Below are 17679 nucleotides of genomic sequence, written 5' to 3' on the forward strand. Positions count from 1 at the left end.
AAAGATGAGCACAGTGAGCATCATCGTTTCGAGTCAGAGCAGCTGCCTATATGAGGACCATGGAATAGAAATGGCAGGAAATAGAGATCTGAATGCCAATTCTTGTAGTTGAAGCGCTGTTGATGGCTCTCTGCATCTCGATCGAAGGGTATTGCAGGCGCCGAACCATATTTGGAGTCAAGGACAAGTCATTCGATACCACGGAAGACTTCTAGGCACGAAAGCTACCATAATAAGAATGATAGCTGCCTTGAAATTCCTTGCACAAGGTATATAGAATGGCATATTGTCGATATAGACATGCAGATGGAGCCGGATGGAGGATTCGCACGAGACCACTTGCTTTATCTTATCGATAAATCATCATCTCAATTGTCTGATAGCTGCCCTCCAGAATACACCTGCATCGCCCTGATCAGGCCTTAAACCTGGCGAGATCGAGCGAGCCTTCATGCCCAGAGTACCCAGGGTAAGGTCAACTTCTGCCTTGAAGCAATTCCGAGGATGGGATTCTCTCAAGGCAGCGATGAGTCTTTTGTACTGATAATATTGATGTACATCAGATGCCTGAGGAATCAAGACGTGGTAGAGAGTTGCTCCTTCCTTTGCTTTTTCATTTGCCCTGGGTGATCATGCTCTGCATCTGATGCTTTCTCTGTAGAATGTCTCTTTGCTTTCCCTTTGGGTGGCTCAGGGTTCGTGTTGTCCCTGCTGCTGCCTGTCAATTGTGAAACCTCGGTTCTCGCTTTCTTCTTTTTGGGCTTGCTTGGCCCTACAGAGGAAGCGACACTACCGTTCGATGTCAAGCTTTCGCGTTTTCTCTTCTCTGATTTCGAGTTCCTTTGCTTGCGTCGTTCCTCCTTGATCTTTAGTCGTCGCTGAACCTCCTCTGATATATCTTCTGTGTCCCATGAAACTGGTGTTGCGCTGCTCAGATCCTCGCTGTTCCCAGGTATGACGAGTCCCGTTCTCATGCGCTTTTGAGGAGACTGAGATTGAATATATTCTGATTCCACATGCTGGCATTCCGTCTTTGTTGCCTCTTCTTCCTCCCATGCTCTCTTTTTACCATGTTTCGAGCTGCTCGCGGTGGACGATGACGTCGAGTTTTCGGTACGATTTTGTCCGTCAGGCATGGCAAACGGATTTGAGGATTTCCCTGTTGCGTTTTCTGCTCAATTAACACCTTGCTCGGCAAACTTCAATCGATGCGCTCGTAAGATCGAACCGGAGAAAGTGGGTGGACTCACTGTTTGACTAGAGAAAGAGGGGTTAGCAAATTGGAGCGCTTATTGCACAAACAAAATCAATTTCGAATTCGACATACCAAATGTTTCTTCAGTACCTTGTACTGGGTCATTAATTTCTGTGTTCTTTCGGCCATCGAGGAGACTGCGCGAAACACATCGCCGTCCGCACCAACCCGGCCTTTCACGGACAGAAGCATCTCCAAATGAGAGTTTAGGACGTATTCATGTCGAGAACAGATCTAGCAGTATATAGCCTTAGTACAATGTAGAGCGTACTCTCTAACATCATTCACTCGAGAAGAATTCCTCCCCTCTCTGTCCGCATGAGCTCACCTCTAGCCACGAAGGTATGGCCTCATTGTTGTCTGTTCCAGGCTGCTCATCCACGTCTTCCACGGTGGGATTCTTCGGCGCATCCGGATAACTAGACGACATGGTGACTGGGAGCAAGAGGAATCGTGTAATCGTCTACTTTGAAGCTCTCTTGTTTTCTTTTCCTTCTCCGCGTCAAGGGGAGCTTCCGACTCCGCAGATCCTTTCACATGATGTGGGGCCATAAACAGCTATCATTATCTCAACTAGTTATCTGCTATCAATAACTATCTGCTATGGTCTACCAAGTGTCAAAGAGGAGAAATTCGAAAGAAATGGTTCCAAGACTTCATTCTGCCAATTACGCTATTCGTCTCATGATACGAGCTCGTATCTATAGAAAACTGCTAAACTACATGACTGCATACTAACTAGTCGGTTTTCATCCATGGCTTATAGGCCGCCCAAGCCTCCAAACGCCGTGCCATCAAGAGATAAAGAAAGGAAAATAATAGAAACACCAGGCGTAATCTACCAGGCGCCAGGGTCAAAGTCGAAGCGAGACAGCTCCTTTTGCGAATCTTCCACGTCTTTCTTGGCTTTCATGCGCATATAGAAGATAGGACAATCGCGAGAGGAGCAGATGACTTCACAGTGCAGACTGCCCTGACACCGCTGGCACTGGGTCCACAGGCGCCCGAACCGGACTTCCAGATCCGAGACCTTGTTCAATGTCTTGGTGTACAGCTCGCCCAGTCGCGGGCGGCAGTGCTCGCAGACGGCGCCGGCCATTTCCTCCTTGCCCGACAAAGGCTTTTTACAGCCCATGCAAGTCTGTGTCTTCTTGGCGAACTTCATGAGGCCACCCATTGTCGGTGCCGCGACGGAGATGGAGCGCGTGTGCTCGCCAGTGAGCAGCTGGCTCGCCTTCTTTTCTCCTAGAATAGGTTCAAAGATACGGCCCAGAGGATTCGCAAGTTGGTTATCCAGGTAGTACTTGGTATCGATGGGGATGTTGTTTTCTAGGACATAGATCGGATCCTCGGACTTTTCGTAGTTCTTGGAGCCTCCGGCACCCTTGACGATGACATAGGCCACACGATCACCTAAGGTAGGAGCAGAACCTGCATCACGCTTTCGCATGCGCTCCGCGAGTTCAACATGAGCCTGCTTGGCGGTATAGTCGGACTTGGAAAGAGCCTTTGTAATCACAAGCTTAGACATGTCGATCTTGTTCTGCAGAAGGTCGGAGATGGTGTCTTTCACGTAACTGCAAACCCAGGGTCAGGAATCAACCGCAAGCTCCTCAAAATGCGAAGTAAATAGAGGGAAAAATCTCACCTTTGGGCACCATCTAGATCTCGGTCAATGAGAATCTTATGCAGGACGGTTTCAATGACAGTTTGGACAAGCCGGCAGTTGTCACGACGGACAGTCTCAATACCCTTGCTATCCATCTTGTCGTATTTCTTAGGATTCGTCCAGTATAGACCAGCGTATCGCTTCTTGTTGATCAACAAGTAAGGGAAATAAACCTTTTCGAACTCGAGCTTGATCGGCTTGATGAACTTCGAGGAAACATAATCCGCGGCTTCCTGGCCAAGCTTCATGGCATCTTCGAGCTCGGTCACGCCGAACTTGACCATGACAGAATCGGTATCACCGTAGATGACCTTGGCATCATGGGAATATCCATTGGCAATGGTGTAGCGAGCCTCCACTTCTTGCTTGGTCTTCTCGATCATCTGACGTCCGTAACTGGTTGTGCTACTAGCAATGGCAAGACACGGCAGCTTTCCGACGGTCGCGCCGGTAATACCATACACACTGTTGGCACTGATCTTGAGAGCCAACTGTCTTCCGTTCAGCACGGCCTTCTTGAATGGATCGGTTTCGACTGCCAACTCCTTCTTCGCACGCTTTCTTGCACCCAACAGCTCCTCAAGAATCTGAGTAAGTAGGCCCTTGCGGACCTTGGCGGTACAGAACATATCTCCGTTTGGTGTCACGATATAATCCTCATCCTTCTTCAAGTTAAGCTTCTCGACGCTATTCTTATTCAGTAAAGTCGTGTAGCAGAGGTTGTGCGCTTGGATAATAGAAGGGTAAAGAGATGCGAAATCGAGGGTCGCAACGGGTACACCGTAATAGCCTCGAATGGGTTCGATAACGGTGGCACCTTCATAATCCTGCTCATCTGAGGATTTTATATTGGGAATGACAAGCTGTTGTTCAAGGGCTTTTCGAAACAGCTGGCTGATAAACTTGACCTGTTGGCCACGTGCGAGCAGGTAGTTGAACGGCACACCCGTGACTCTTGCCATCTCGGTATAGTTCACGAGACACATCAGCTTATCCATCAGTCTTTGAGGGAGATACGCATCCTTGAGACAGTAGACGGCAAGACGTCTTCTCGAGTCCGGTGTTCCATTGAAGAGTTCCGTGATCATGGTGTGGTGGACATCTTCTTTCTGCTCCCCCAGGAATTCGGCAGACACGGAATTCAGTGTATAGCTTCGCAGATGATGGTCTCGTTGGACTAATTGAAGAAGATCAAGTTGGATTCGACCATTTGTGTTTGTCGACTTGCTCTCACGGTTACCCATTTGCTTGCTGGAAAAGTTCGCCTCCTTTGCCTGAGACTGGACACCTTTTAACCGGGTCCAGTACGGAAACCCAGTGCACTTTAGATGTTTCGCTCGGTCAAGAAGATAAGGAAAGTCGAAGTTCGCAATATTGTACCCGATGATTACATCGGGATCAACCTTCTCCACGAAATCCCGCCATGCCATGAGCATTTTCTCTTCCTTCTCAAACTCGAGAATTTGCGTATTGACAATCAAACTGCATGTATCCAACACAAACACGTTTCGAACAAAGGGCTTGGACTCTCCATATCGAGTCACGACATTGGCGATCTGAATCACAGGGTCCTGGTTGGGTTCAGGAAAGATTCCCTTTCGGCCTGCACACTCAATATCAACAGACAGAATGCGCAAGGGTGCCATCTTTGCCCATTCCCCAGTAGGAGCATGGGCGATCAGGTCCTGGTAATCGACGGAAGCTTCAATTTGACAGTTGGACTGTCTCTCCCTGGGAGGCAGAAGACGGTATTTCCCAGCTTTTGCTTCCACCCATGACATACCAGAAATCTAAGCCAGCAGTTGTCAGAGAAGATTGCACTGAGGGATAATGGAAAAGCGGAAGCCTTACCCCCGTGTCAATCAAGAATCGCAGGACATATTGAATGCTATCGAATGTAAGGATACCACTCTCAGTGTTAGCCCACATGCCCTTGTAGTTGACCGCCGAGGCGGTGTTCTCTAGTGCGCCTCTCAATTTGCTGATGAATTTTGGCTCCGTGACGGTAATCTTCAGGTAGTAACTTTTCTGGTTGCCCTGGAAGCCGTAAAGGTTTTCCCGCATGGTAATCTGGACGGACTGAATCACAGGTTGGAATTGACCCAGCTTGCTCTCCAGGAAAGCCCGGTACGGTTCGCAATCTTCTTTCGTGAAACCGACTGGCGCGGCGATATAGAGATAATGTTGGAAGCCCGTGACATGGAGTAGAACCGACTGGCCAGCCTATTCAAGCAATCCAGATTAGAAAAGAGCTCTTCCTGATCTCCAAGTAGACCGCGGTCCTCACCTCTGTGACACCGAAAAGCTTAACCGCTGTCTTGCCTCCCATCAAAGTTCCCTCTTCCACGTCAATCTGCTGGAAGCAAATGCTGTCTTTCTTCTCATCAAAATCACCCAACGGCGGTCTCTCCCACTGCTGATCCTTTTCTGAGTTGTTCTCTTTGAGGCCGTTGATATCCTGGGTCAGTTTTTCCAGCACCTCTTCCTCGAACTGGCTTTTCTGTGGCGCCTGGCTGGAGCCAAACGCTTTGGGAGGCCCATTCCGGTAAGGAGAGCTGACAGTCTTTGTATCCGTATCGAGCTTGCGCTTCTTCAGGGCGTTGGGCGAATTAACACCGTTTTGCACGTTGTTCGTTGCCTCGCCTAGAACCCGCTTCTGAGGCATCGCGATGGCTTCCGTCATTTTGGCCGGTTCATAGAAACAGACAAGCAGAACGCTGTTCAAGATCTGCTACTCGACAGCGGATGATATGGCTTGTTTTCAAGAGGCCGCAGGGTCAATCTGCATCAACAACGGGGTTGACCAAACACGACGCGAATAAGTAAGCGCCATAATAGGCAAGCCGACTCGAGCGTGTCTCGTTCGCGCCCTTGACGTGACCGCCTCACGCGTTAATTGAAGTCACGTGTTTAGATCAGATGACATAATCAACGTCAGTCGTCCAGTGCTACTCCGTAATTCAAGATAGTACTCTGTACTGCGTAGCTGATTCAATGTTACGTTATGACCTCCATTTGAGAGAATATCAGCATATATCGAAGTAATTTTAGGGTGAGTGCTGGGTATACGTGGTGTTTAATACCGCAGGGATGTGACCAGCCTTCTTACCATAGCCAGGATCTTTTATTATGAGGTTGATATGACTTTTTTTAGAACAAGTTATAGTCAATAGAGAGAGATATATGCTAAAAAATGCCTATTCAGACGCAAGATAGAAGTGTTTCATGCTCCTTGACGAAGCAGATGTCTCCTGTCTAGTGTCTCTCTTGAGGCATAACCCAGCTGGCGAATCTTATATACAGCCATATAAGCATCTACTCGGAAGTTTTAAAACAAGATCGACATTCCATATATGAGATCCTATTTCTCAACCTCCACATTTTATCAATATCAACTAAATATCTAGTGGTAGGCAACTAAATAGATCGTGTATCAATATGGCTCAACGTACAGAATGATGGCCTCAGGCATCCAAAGCTCCACCACACTGATTCTGACCCCCGCCACTCTTCATCTTCATGTCCTGGAATTAGAAGAAAAGAGGCTATCAATTTGTCGTAACCAAACGTCGATTTCATCAAATTCTTTTTCTTAGAAGCCAATATGGTGATTATCTGAGTGGGTCTACTACTGCTTGAAGAAACACGCCCTGCAATGGACACGCGACAGTAGAATCTGATGGAAACTGGTGAGGGTGCAGGGAACGACAAGGCCACACTTGTGCGACCTGATATGAGAATATCCATGTCATTTTCCAAGTATAGGATTTGAACCCTGGCATACAAGTGCTATTCACTGGTGCATGCAATAGGATACAAAATCCTGACGGTCATTACCTCTCAATTGCTGTCTGCCCCTCCTTCTCTCGGTGGGTGGGATGGGTGATCCATCTTGAAGACTACGGTGAACTATATGATCAACAATTCAGAGCAAAGCCATCATGTCGCTATTCCGTTCGGCTGCAGAGATCTCGTCATCGTCAGAGTCTAGCTCTGATGGAGAGAACTCAAGCGTGATGTTTGCTTCCCGGCGAAAGACGGCGACGGGGGGAAGCCAAACTCCTACTACATCGACGGCTCCGAGACTGCGACAAGAAGACTTCTCAAAGGAGGCCTCAGTTAATGAGACACCTGTGGATTCACGGGAAGTCGTCGATCCGGATGCTGGCGGCCACGCGAACCTGATGACGGCGGCGCTGTTGGAGTTCTACTGTCTCAGCCGGGCAGCGGATATTCTCAACGCCCAACCTGGATCTCATGGGCAGTTCACGCGCGACTCGCCGGAAGTCCAGTATCTGGGCAAGAGGATGTATGCGTATAAGTCCAAATTCCTGTCTTCGCATGGTCTGGTAGCCGGTGGAATTGAGACGGAAGAATTTCAGCCAACAAGGCAGTATTACCGAGACAATCTCGACTATCTGGGGATGACAGCGCTGGAGGAGCTGAATATCGACATGGCGGCAGAGGACTGGAAGCCACCGGTGGAGGGTATTGATAGTTTAGCTCTAGTCTTCAAGCCCTCAGCGAACAGACAGGTGGCCGCTAGCAAGGATTATGCAGAGGCAGGGGGACCTACACAACCAAAAGGCAGAATGTGGAACTTCAAACGGCTGCCAAGCACAGAGAATGTTCGAACCGTGCAAGATGCCCAGATCAACATGGGAAACCTGCTCAGCCCGGCCCTTCCTCTCTTTGCGAGCTCACCAGTCAGCGTTCCTATACTAGGCACGCACCCTGTGCACCACGGCAATCGCATGTCTCGTTATGCGGTGGAATTCTCCGAGATGAGAATCCTTGGTCGTGGCTCGTTCGGAGAGGTCTACCACGTGCAGAATCACATCGACGGCCAAAGCTATGCTGTCAAGAAGATCCCTCTCAGCCGGAAGAGGCTCGAGCAACTGCAGCGTGGCGGTGAGAATCAACTAGAGACTATCATGAAGGAGATCCGAACCCTTGCTCGCTTAGAGCACACGAATATCGTGCGGTACTACGGAGCTTGGATCGAACAGGCACATCCGCCGAATGCATTTTCTCTCGGCCAACATGCTCGATATCCATCAACACAACACGATGAATCGCAAGAAGAAATGACCACTGATGATCCCTTGGATGAGCAGAGTTTTGGGATTGTATTCGAGCATTCGGAAAGCTCCGCGCCAGAAGCGACAGCTTCAACTCATTCAGCCCATGCCTCGGAATCCGACGTGAGCTCATTGAGTCACAAACAGCGGCGCCGAAGCAGCCTTGGAACAATGGCGTCCTCGTTTCGTTCCAAGAAGAGTTTTCTGAGCCGTAGTCTTGAAGATGAAGATGTCGAATCGATCCCTCGAGAGTTCAGTATCCCGACGCATGGTCCATTGTCGACCATCGGAGCGTCTGATGACGATATCTTCACTGACGGGCTCAGTCAAGATCGATCGCAGTTGCAGATCCAACGGAGATCCCGAAGTGTACTACACACACCTGCTGTTGTCCTTCACATCCAAATGTCTCTGCATCCGATCTCGTTAAGTTCGTACCTTAACCCACAGCCTGAAAGGGGAATTCGAGATGAGAACCGACCTCTACGACGGCATTGCTTTCATCTCGTCCCTTCTCTGCGGCTGATGCTTAATATAATCTCTGGTGTGGAATATCTGCATTCCATGGGCATTGTGCATCGCGATTTGAAACCCGCCAATATCTTCCTCTCGCCTTCTGAGAGGAAGGACTGTTCACCATGTCCGACCTGTTCAACCGAGAAGGGCGAAGGACCTCAATATTGTCACCCTCGGATTGGAGATTTCGGTTTGGTGGCGGATATCTCCCATCTGAACGACTGCTCGCCCGGTGGTGGCCCTGATGCGTCGTCGACACTCAGCACCGGCCTCCATATCGACCGTGTGGTTGGGACGGAATTCTACCGCCCCCCACTTTTAGTCTCAGCAGCAGATAATAACGTCGAAAAGAAGGATCACTGTACCTATACGATCGACGAGAAACTGGACGTCTATGCTCTGGGTGTGATTCTCTTCGAACTGCTCTATCGACTGAATACCAAAATGGAGCGGCAGATGGTCTTGTCTGACCTTAGCCGCGCAGCGAAGAACCCAGGGAACAGCAAGGAGCCGGTTCAATTCCCCCTGGATTTCACACAGAAGATTGACCAGGGACACGTCCGATTCAAAGATGACTCGTCGATCAACGAAGCTCTTATAAAATGTCTGAGAGGCATGCTAGACCCAAGTCCATCTTCGCGATGGTCCTGTCAGGATGTCAAGAAGACATTGGTCGACGTTCTCGGTGCTGCTGATTCTGTCTAGCCTGCCTTTTCCTTCATTTGAGTCAGACCAAAGAGTCACTGTTTTGGAAGGTTGTGGATGGGACAACAAACCTTTGACGGATCTCTCCTCTCAATTAACTAATAGGGTATAGAAAATAGATGGACACTGATATAATTAGGGGTTTACTTTGTTATATATGCTGTGATCTAGGTGTATCCACATATGATATAAAAAATGTCAAGTTTTAATAATAAAGGTGCTATGCAGTCCTAATATACTTAATCGAAACCCCTTTCTAGATCACTCTGGATAGACTCTAGGGAAGCATTGTTGCAATCATAGACAAACCATGTACCAAGAGAGAGGATGGAGATGATGAAGCAATATAATTGATTTGTAACTAACAGTAGTATGATCTAGCTAAGAGGGAAAGAAAGGGTACTATTAATGAAGAGTAATTACCTAACTAGAGGACGCAGCAGAAAGGCAGTGACCACCGGCAGAAACCGGGTCTTAACATTTTCCCCATCAGTATGAAGTGTCTTGGTCTCATCTGTAGTTCGGGGCCCTCACGCTTCCATTCAAAGATAGCTAATTTGCCTCGAAAGTGACCCATTGAACATTACCAGGCTGAGATTGTAGAGTCCACTCTCTCATTTCAAATCACAGTTCCTATTGGTACCGGATGCGAATCTTTCTTGCAGATACGCGCGCTTTGACTCTGTCATCTCAGACAAATCTTTGAGTTCATGGTAAGGCGGAGTGTTGACCGCAGCCGCTTCGTCAGTGTTGTCATCGTCATCATCGTCATCGTAATCAGGCGGCTGCCAGCCTGCGGCGGCACACAAGGCCGAAAGTCGGTGCAGGGTCCATTGTAGTTCCAGGAGATCCTCGTTGGGCAGAGGCAGTGACTCTGGATCGGGGGTTGTCAGCTCGATCACGTCCCCCGAGGAAATGACACACTCAGTGTCATTGTTGACTAAGATGAGGTTAGGGGCGTTGTGGGTGTCTGGGTTATATTTTCGTCCACCTTTTCGCAGGTCACTAGGCAGCACAATCGGCGGAATGATGAAGTTCTCGTCGTCGTTTTCGAGCAAAAGGCTGTGGCCTGTGGCAGGAAGGTTTTCACCACGCAGCCAGTAGAACTGGACTTGCATGGACATCTCGTCGGGGGCCACCCGGATAGGAAGTAACCCAAACAACCCATTATCCCAGTATGCGTGACAGCTCGGGGCCAATGCCAGACGATTGGCAACGGAATTGAAGACGTCCTCCTTGTGGCTCAGCCACTTATTTATTTTTTCCGGGGACCAGAAATAGGCGAGCAAAGCGAGGAACTTTGAAAATTTAGATTCGCCGGAGTGGGCATTCTTACAAAGCTGAGACGGAAGAATATGAGCAGCTTCCAAAGGCTCTGTTGCCTTCGTTATGATGCAGACGTCGTCTCGAGCTCGAACTTTATCGGACAGATCTTTCTGGGAGGGTTCGGAGGCCTTGGGTTTGGGCGAGCCCGGAGACGCTTCCATGTCCAGTTTTCGCTTCTTACCCATCGGCATCAACGGTGAACTCTTTGCAGGCGTGAAGCTCATAAGGGCTCTGCCTGTAGGTGTGCGAGGGCCTGTTGGGCTGTTGGGCGCAGAGTTGCTAGGGTTATCATCAACAGGACTTGTTGGTGTGCTACTTCCAGGTCGCGATTTAGGGAACCTGCTCCCTATACCAGAGGTGGGTAACCCTATTATTTGTTAATCAGCCAACTGCTTTTGTCTCCAGTCTTGACAGCATACATACATAGAGTAAGAAGATGAGGAACCACCTCATTATGCTCTAACCGTGTGCCGTTTGGATTCTCAGCAAATGCAGCCGCAATTTTTTCCAAATTAGACAAATCTGCCAGCCACAAGGCAAACCAAACCGGAGAGTTGATAGCCATGGACCCGGGAGCAAAGCCCCATTGCAGTTCATAAGCCTTGAGCGAATTGAGGATGTTCGTGATGAGTGTGCGTCGCTCTAGGTCATCAAATCCGGCCCAGGGTCCACTGGTTGATGCCATTCTCCCTCTCTCTTTATTCTGCAATTATGGTTCGGATATGACTAGAGGCCGACAATATGCTCAGCATGATAAATTAGAGGGCCGAGACAAAAGATTGAAGGGTTCACGAGTCACGGTAACAAGGTGGGTGCAGGACTGGACACTGGACGGATGAGACAGTGGGAAAATCGAGACTATGGGTGCTGTCACCTGTGGGATCCTGGGTAAGTACCTGAATAGGCGAAATGAGCAGGTGACCAAGGGGAGTTCGAGTTGTGATGTCAAACCCTGGAGTCTAACTACTAATTTGTAGTCCAACCATAGTTTGAAGAGAATATGATATTCTGTCGCTTACTGATCAAAATGTGTAGATGGTGAGAGAAACGACCATTCAATGAACACATATATTATAGAAGAAAGAAGCCTTTCTGGTCCTATATTGAAAAAAATCAAGGTACTCGACAGGCTAAATTGTCATACTCATAGGGATATCATAGTCTCTAACCTAATATGGATGGCTCCATTATCGCATATCAGCTAGTACAGATTAGCACTAGCCTGGAGATTTCCCCGCTACTCTGTATTAGGGATAGTGCGCAAATGCGTATCACGCCTAATACGTAGCTTCCTAGTTAGATAACCTCAAGAAGAGATGCCAAAGCTATCACCACCTACCTGAGGCTAGGAAGACACTTTATTGAAAACCAAGGCTGGCTCTTTGGACATCTTAATGACGCCACTGGAGGCCGTTCTGGACGGCGCTAGTCTTAGTGGCCATATTTATCTGTTTAATGAGAAGTAGAGGATCGGTCGTCGAGTGGCAGAGAAGTGTTTATTTGTTTCGCAGTATCCAGACCAGCCATGTCCCAACACATTCCCCTTCTGGAGAGCTTTGATGAGGTGTCTTACCTTTCCGAGCCCATGGATGCCTTTGACGATGAAGACGATCATGTGCCCCGGCCGAAGGTCGTCCCCGCGCAGCAGGCTTCTTCCTCCCAGCCGACCCCCACGGCCGATTCCACGGTCTCAGTGACCCCGGCGTCGAGTATTTATATGGCTGGAGAGACGCCAGAAGCTGCCCAGGCGACTGGTTCCCGCGACAAACAAAAGGAGGGAGCTTACAACGCGCCGATCTCGTCTAGCGTGCAGATCAGTGAAGATGAAGGCGAGAACGAGGACGAGGAGCCGCAAGTTGCGACGTCATTTGAACGAGACTCAATGCCCTCCTCTTCCCAGAAACAGAAGGCGGCTCTGCAGGACAGCTTCACCGACGAAGGCGTGAGTCGCATGCACAAGTTCTCGCTCTATGAAACCGCCACGAGGTTTTACATGGTGGGGATGGACCTGTCGGACACCCGATTCCGGATTCTCAAGATCGACCGGACTTCTGATACGGGGGATCTGACTGTCTCGGAGGATGATATCGTGTACACCAAGCGCGAGATGAGCCAGCTGCTGGATGCGATTGATGATGGGAACAAGAGTTCCGGTGGCCTGAAGCTCAAGTGCAGTGCTTGGGCGTTGCTGGGGTTTATCCGGTTCACAGGCGCCTACTACATGCTCCTGGTCACGAAGAGGAGTCAAGTTGCGATGTTGGGAGGGCACTATGTGTACCAGATTGACGGGACGGAGCTTATTTCCCTGACGACTGCGGCGTCGTCGCGGCTGAAACCCGAGAAGAACCCGGAAGAAGCACGATACATTGGCATTCTGAACAACTTGGATCTGTCGCGATCTTTTTATTTCAGTTACTCCTATGATATTACCCAGACGCTTCAGCACAATATCGCCCGGGAACGCAAGCTCTTTTCTGATGGATACCCGCATCGCATTGAGCAGGACTACAACACAATGTTTATTTGGAATCAGCACCTGCTGACCCCTGCTCTGGAAAACCTTAAAAACCCTTATAAATGGTGTTTGCCGATCATCCACGGCTACGTCGACCAGGCCAAGATGTCTGTGTATGGACGACTAGTCTACATCACTATCATTGCTCGTCGGTCTCGTTTCTTCGCCGGCGCCCGCTTTCTCAAACGGGGGGCCAACGACCTGGGCTACGTCGCGAACGATGTCGAGACCGAGCAGATTGTGTCGGAGCAAATCACGACCTCATTCCATTCTGCCGGGCCGTATCTTTACTCGAACCCCAACTACACTTCGTACGTTCAGCATCGTGGGAGCATTCCGCTATACTGGACCCAAGAAAGCACCGGTGTGACTCCCAAACCAGATATTGAGTTGAACCTGATCGATCCATTCTATTCGGCGGCGGCTCTCCATTTTGACAACCTCTTTGAGCGTTACGGCGCTCCCATCTACGTCTTGAACCTCATCAAAGCTAGAGAACGCACTCCCCGCGAGTCTAAACTCCTCAAGGAATATGGAGACGCTGTCAATTACCTGAACCAGTTCCTGCCTGAAGACAACAAGATCATCTACAAAGCTTGGGACATGAGTCGTGCGGCCAAAAGCCGTGACCAGGATGTCATTGGCACGCTGGAAGAGATTGCCGGAGACATCATCCCAGAGACGGGGTTCTTCAGGAACGGCGATGATGTAGAATCTGGGCTGCAGCTCCAGAATGGGGTGGCTCGAACAAATTGCATCGATTGCTTGGACCGTACGAACGCCGCGCAGTTTGTGATCGGTAAGCGAGCCCTGGGCCACCAGCTCCACGCCCTGGGCATTATCGATGTAACCACGGTGGAATATGACACTGATGTCGTTAATCTCTTTACTGATATGTGGCACGACCACGGTGATACGATCGCGATTCAGTACGGGGGTTCCCACCTGGTCAATACGATGGCGACATATCGTAAAATCAACCAGTGGAGCAGCCAATCCCGTGACATGGTGGAGAGCTTCAAGCGATATTACAACAACTCATTCTTGGATGCGCAACGCCAGGAAGCATACAATCTCTTTCTTGGCAACTACATCTTTACCCAGGGACAGCCGATGCTGTGGGACCTATCGACGGACTACTACCTGCACCACGGCGATCCGCGACAGTGGTTGAGCCAGAAGAGGCCTAACTACGTGCAATGGTATACGCCAGAGTTTCTCAAGAAGCGAGAATTTCCTCCCCTGCCCCAACGACCGATGGAAGCCTTGTCCCATTTCGATGACTACTGGCTCGAATACTACCGGCCGCTCGCCGTTTCGTCCTTTTCCAAGATCTTCTCCTTTAAGATGAACTCGACTCTCCAGTACTTGCCATTTCGAACCGCACACGGGCACCCGTATGACCTCAGCCCATTCGTGCCTCGTATCCAACACGAACAGGGGAGTCGGGAACGACAACAACCCCCGCGGCCTAAGGGTGTTCGAATCCACGAACCATCAAACACAGTGAGCGAATACGCCGTCGACTCCTCACCAATGTCCAAGGCCAACCGAGCCTGGTTGAACCAGCCTCACTCGTCTGAACGGCGGCCTCCCTCGTCGGGGATTATGAAGGAACCGGCCATATTTGAGTTAACCCAAGACTCGCACCTACTACCTACCGAATCCAACAAGAACAGCAAAATCAATAATATTAGCACCCCTATGACGCCTTCCACCCCGAGCAAGGCTCAAATTGCGCAATGGACTCTCGGGCAGCTGGTTTCGGACTCACTGAACCCTTCTGTAACCGCCAACGAGGCAGAGGAGTACGAACGGTATATCAACCACCCGCTCAAGGTTCCGCTGGTCGTGACTTCAGAAAACCAGATCCAGGCCGACTCCTTGCAGGCACATGGCTCGGCAAGCCTCGACTTGTTCGAATACGTCAACAAGGGCGCCATCCATGATACGCGGCTAGAAGCCCTCGCTGCGCAGAATCTGGCCGACTATGCCGAGTTCCTGGATGTTTCGGAGGAAGGCTTGACGGTTGTCTCCGAAGACTATGAGAAGAAGCGTTACAAACGGTATCGGCAGTGGTTGCGAGGGAAGAGTCTTTTCAAACAACGAGTTGATCCCTGATTTTCCCCCCCTACTTTTTGGTCTACTACCACGACTGTACGAATTGATGAATATATAGCTGATAGGTTTACTTATGCATACTATGGGAAGATGGTCGAGTATAAATGAACGTTATAAATGAGCGATCATAGGAAACTAATGAGATAGGACACAACTGCAGTCAGTTGGAAGAGAGAGAAGCTACAATCAAAATAATAATAGATGTATTAAGCCTCAGACTTGATTGCATCCATTTCCACGGCGACCCTACTATCCTTACCCTTCTTCACACTCACCCACTCGGTGCAGACAGCACCCACCAGACTCAACGCCCCGAGGGCCACAGTGATGATCCAGATGGGCTGCAGAGCGTCTGCATACGAGACCAGGATCTCTTCGACGACCTGCACGCCGTAGATCTCGCCCATAGCAGCGCGTAGGCCCGAGGCACCGTTAGCGATGACAATGCTCGGATCGACGGTGGGCGCATGGTCGCGCAGCTCGCTGACTAACTTGTTCTCGAAGATGCTCTCGCCGACAGCCAGGAAGATGGTGCCGGAGATGGTCTCGGCGAACATGATGACCGCCGTCCCAAGGGCGATATCTTCGCCCTCAAGAATGGTCTGGGGTACCATCATACACTGCTGGCCGCCGAAGCCGAAGCCGAGTCCGGAGAGGATGGAGCCAGCGATCCAGTAGCCTGTGCTGGTGTGGACACCGTACCGGGTCATGAGTCCGCTGGCGATGATATTCAGGATGGAGCCGGCAATCATGCCGGGCACGTAGTAGCCGGTTTTACTCGTCTGGGGAATTTAATGTTAGCCAGTAGCCACATAATGAATTAGAGGTGAGGTAATTCAGGGGCCTCACCAGGATGCCTGTCACAGGGAATGCCACTGTCATTGCGCCTGTGCTGGCAAGTGAATAGACACCTGCTCGATAGGCTGAAACGCCCTTGACAGCCTGGAACCAGATAGACATGTAGTATGATTGCAGGAACATTACTCCAAACAAGGCAAATCCAAACACCATGGCTGCCAGGATAGATCTCATTCTTAGGAGGCGCATCGGAACGGTGGCCTTATCACCCTCTCGCACTTGGACGTAGCACCAAATGAGACCACAGAAGCCGAAAACACAGAAGAGAAGAATGCATCTCCAGCTGTTCCAGGCGTAGTCAGTACCGCCCCATTGGAGCGCCAAAAGAAGGCAAACGGTGGATGGCAGAAGAAGAGCGGTGCCCTGAATATCGATAATATCCAGAAGGCCTCTCCAGCCTGTTGTCTGCTTCTTGGGTGGGTTGGGAAGTTGAACTAGGAAGAAGATGGTGATAAAAGTCAGACCTCCCAAGGGGAGATTGATCCAAAAACACCATCCTTAGTAGCTAATCAGCATATGGATCCTAGTTGTAGAGAAGAGCGACCTACTCCAACTGAGCTTGTCGGTGAAAATTCCTCCTAAGAAGGGTGCAATGACAATCGTAATACCCACACATGCCCCAATCATAGCAGTGTACTTGGGTCTCTGATGGACGGGCATACTATGGGAAATGATCTAACACGTGAGACACTCAAACCCCAACCGTGGAACTAAAACTTCAATAGTTATACGTACTAGGAGAGCTCCGGTAGAGATCCCGGTTGCACCTAGCCCAGCAATTGCTCGACCGATAATCAGGCAGTTAGAGTTGGGAGCAGCAGCACATAAAATGGAGCCAAGTTCGAAGACACCCAGAGCGCCCAAGAAGATCCACTGGATTTTATATGCGGCGTACAGCTTCCCAAACATCAACTGCGAACAACACGATGTCAGTAGATATGCAGACCCGTACCACGCCATGTCGTCCAGCGAATTGAACTCGCTTGTGATCTTTGGGATAGCAACGCTGAGAATAGAACGGTCCTAGCAGATGAGATGCGATATCAGTGAACCGCACTTTGTTCTGTAAAATATGGCACTTACCAGATTGCTGCAAATAACGGCAAGAACCAGACCGATTCCTATTGAGAAGAGTTTGATACCAGCAGGGTACGGTGGCATATGCTCCTCGCTTGCCGGCGCAGATCGAGAAGCAAGATCGACATCACCTCCGTCTTTCTGTTGTTTATGGCAAGTGGTTTCAGACATATCGATAGACTCTGAGTTGGGTACAAGCCTGTTTTGGTCTGGTCAGTATATAACTGCACACAAACGGTAAACCAGGTGAGCACTCACTCTTCTAGGGATTCAGGATAGGTCATGAGGAGTCAAAACCTCACTAAACAAATGACAGAGACAAATAAAACACAATATAGAGACTCCATATTCGACAGAAAGCCTTGATAAAGATCTGTCGACTCCCTTCTCAGGCTCAAGATTCCGTCAGGAGGTCCGAAGGCAGAAGGTGTCTCGTCAGGTGTAGATTTCTGCGCTGTGATTGGCTGGCTGGAAGCAACCCCCCGGGGCCGGGAGTCATTTAGATCCCCGAGGCCGGCCTTCCTCTAGACTCCATCTCTTAGTGACCCCAGATCAG

The 17679-nt window shown here is 49.8% G+C and overlaps 6 protein-coding genes across 6 annotated transcripts; 2 read left to right on the top strand and 4 right to left on the bottom strand.

The window, feature by feature from the left end:
- Positions 1–575: 575 nt before the first annotated feature.
- On the bottom strand, positions 576–1685 carry ASPZODRAFT_12080 (hypothetical protein; the record flags this gene model as incomplete). The annotated part of the gene is made up of 4 exons (XM_022721267.1): positions 576–1171; positions 1251–1257; positions 1328–1489; positions 1584–1685. 4 exons carry the CDS (start codon positions 1683–1685, stop codon positions 576–578), a joined length of 867 nt encoding a protein of 288 aa, XP_022585751.1.
- Positions 1686–1899: 214 nt separating this feature from the next.
- On the bottom strand, positions 1900–5740 carry ASPZODRAFT_87370 (hypothetical protein). The gene is made up of 4 exons (XM_022730298.1): positions 5212–5740; positions 4776–5147; positions 2904–4714; positions 1900–2832 (listed from the first exon to the last, which is right to left on the bottom strand). The coding sequence occupies exons 1-4, from the start codon at positions 5605–5607 to the stop codon at positions 2094–2096; spliced, it is 3318 nt and encodes a 1105-aa protein (XP_022585752.1). The 5' UTR covers positions 5608–5740; the 3' UTR covers positions 1900–2093.
- Positions 5741–6459: 719 nt separating this feature from the next.
- Positions 6460–9476, top strand: ASPZODRAFT_127279 (hypothetical protein). Its single transcript, XM_022721702.1, has one exon. The coding sequence runs from the start codon at positions 6866–6868 to the stop codon at positions 9224–9226; it is 2361 nt and encodes a 786-aa protein (XP_022585753.1). The 5' UTR covers positions 6460–6865; the 3' UTR covers positions 9227–9476.
- Positions 9477–9578: 102 nt separating this feature from the next.
- Positions 9579–11449, bottom strand: ASPZODRAFT_21730 (hypothetical protein). The gene is made up of 2 exons (XM_022727863.1): positions 10976–11449; positions 9579–10919 (listed from the first exon to the last, which is right to left on the bottom strand). The coding sequence occupies exons 1-2, from the start codon at positions 11235–11237 to the stop codon at positions 9841–9843; spliced, it is 1341 nt and encodes a 446-aa protein (XP_022585754.1). The 5' UTR covers positions 11238–11449; the 3' UTR covers positions 9579–9840.
- Positions 11450–11870: 421 nt separating this feature from the next.
- ASPZODRAFT_127281 (hypothetical protein) lies at positions 11871–15431 on the top strand. Its single transcript, XM_022721703.1, has one exon. It carries the CDS (start codon positions 12078–12080, stop codon positions 15186–15188), a length of 3111 nt encoding a protein of 1036 aa, XP_022585755.1. The 5' UTR covers positions 11871–12077; the 3' UTR covers positions 15189–15431.
- Positions 15395–17236, bottom strand: ASPZODRAFT_87380 (hypothetical protein; the record flags this gene model as incomplete). The annotated part of the gene is made up of 5 exons (XM_022730299.1): positions 17130–17236; positions 16782–17069; positions 16595–16721; positions 16038–16543; positions 15395–15970 (listed from the first exon to the last, which is right to left on the bottom strand). Exons 1-5 carry the CDS (start codon positions 17205–17207, stop codon positions 15395–15397), a joined length of 1575 nt encoding a protein of 524 aa, XP_022585756.1. The 5' UTR covers positions 17208–17236.
- Positions 17237–17679: the final 443 nt, after the last annotated feature.

Source organism: Penicilliopsis zonata (assembly GCF_001890105.1).
Source record: "Penicilliopsis zonata CBS 506.65 unplaced genomic scaffold ASPZOscaffold_1, whole genome shotgun sequence".
Taxonomy (NCBI): Eukaryota; Fungi; Ascomycota; class Eurotiomycetes; order Eurotiales; family Aspergillaceae; genus Penicilliopsis; species Penicilliopsis zonata.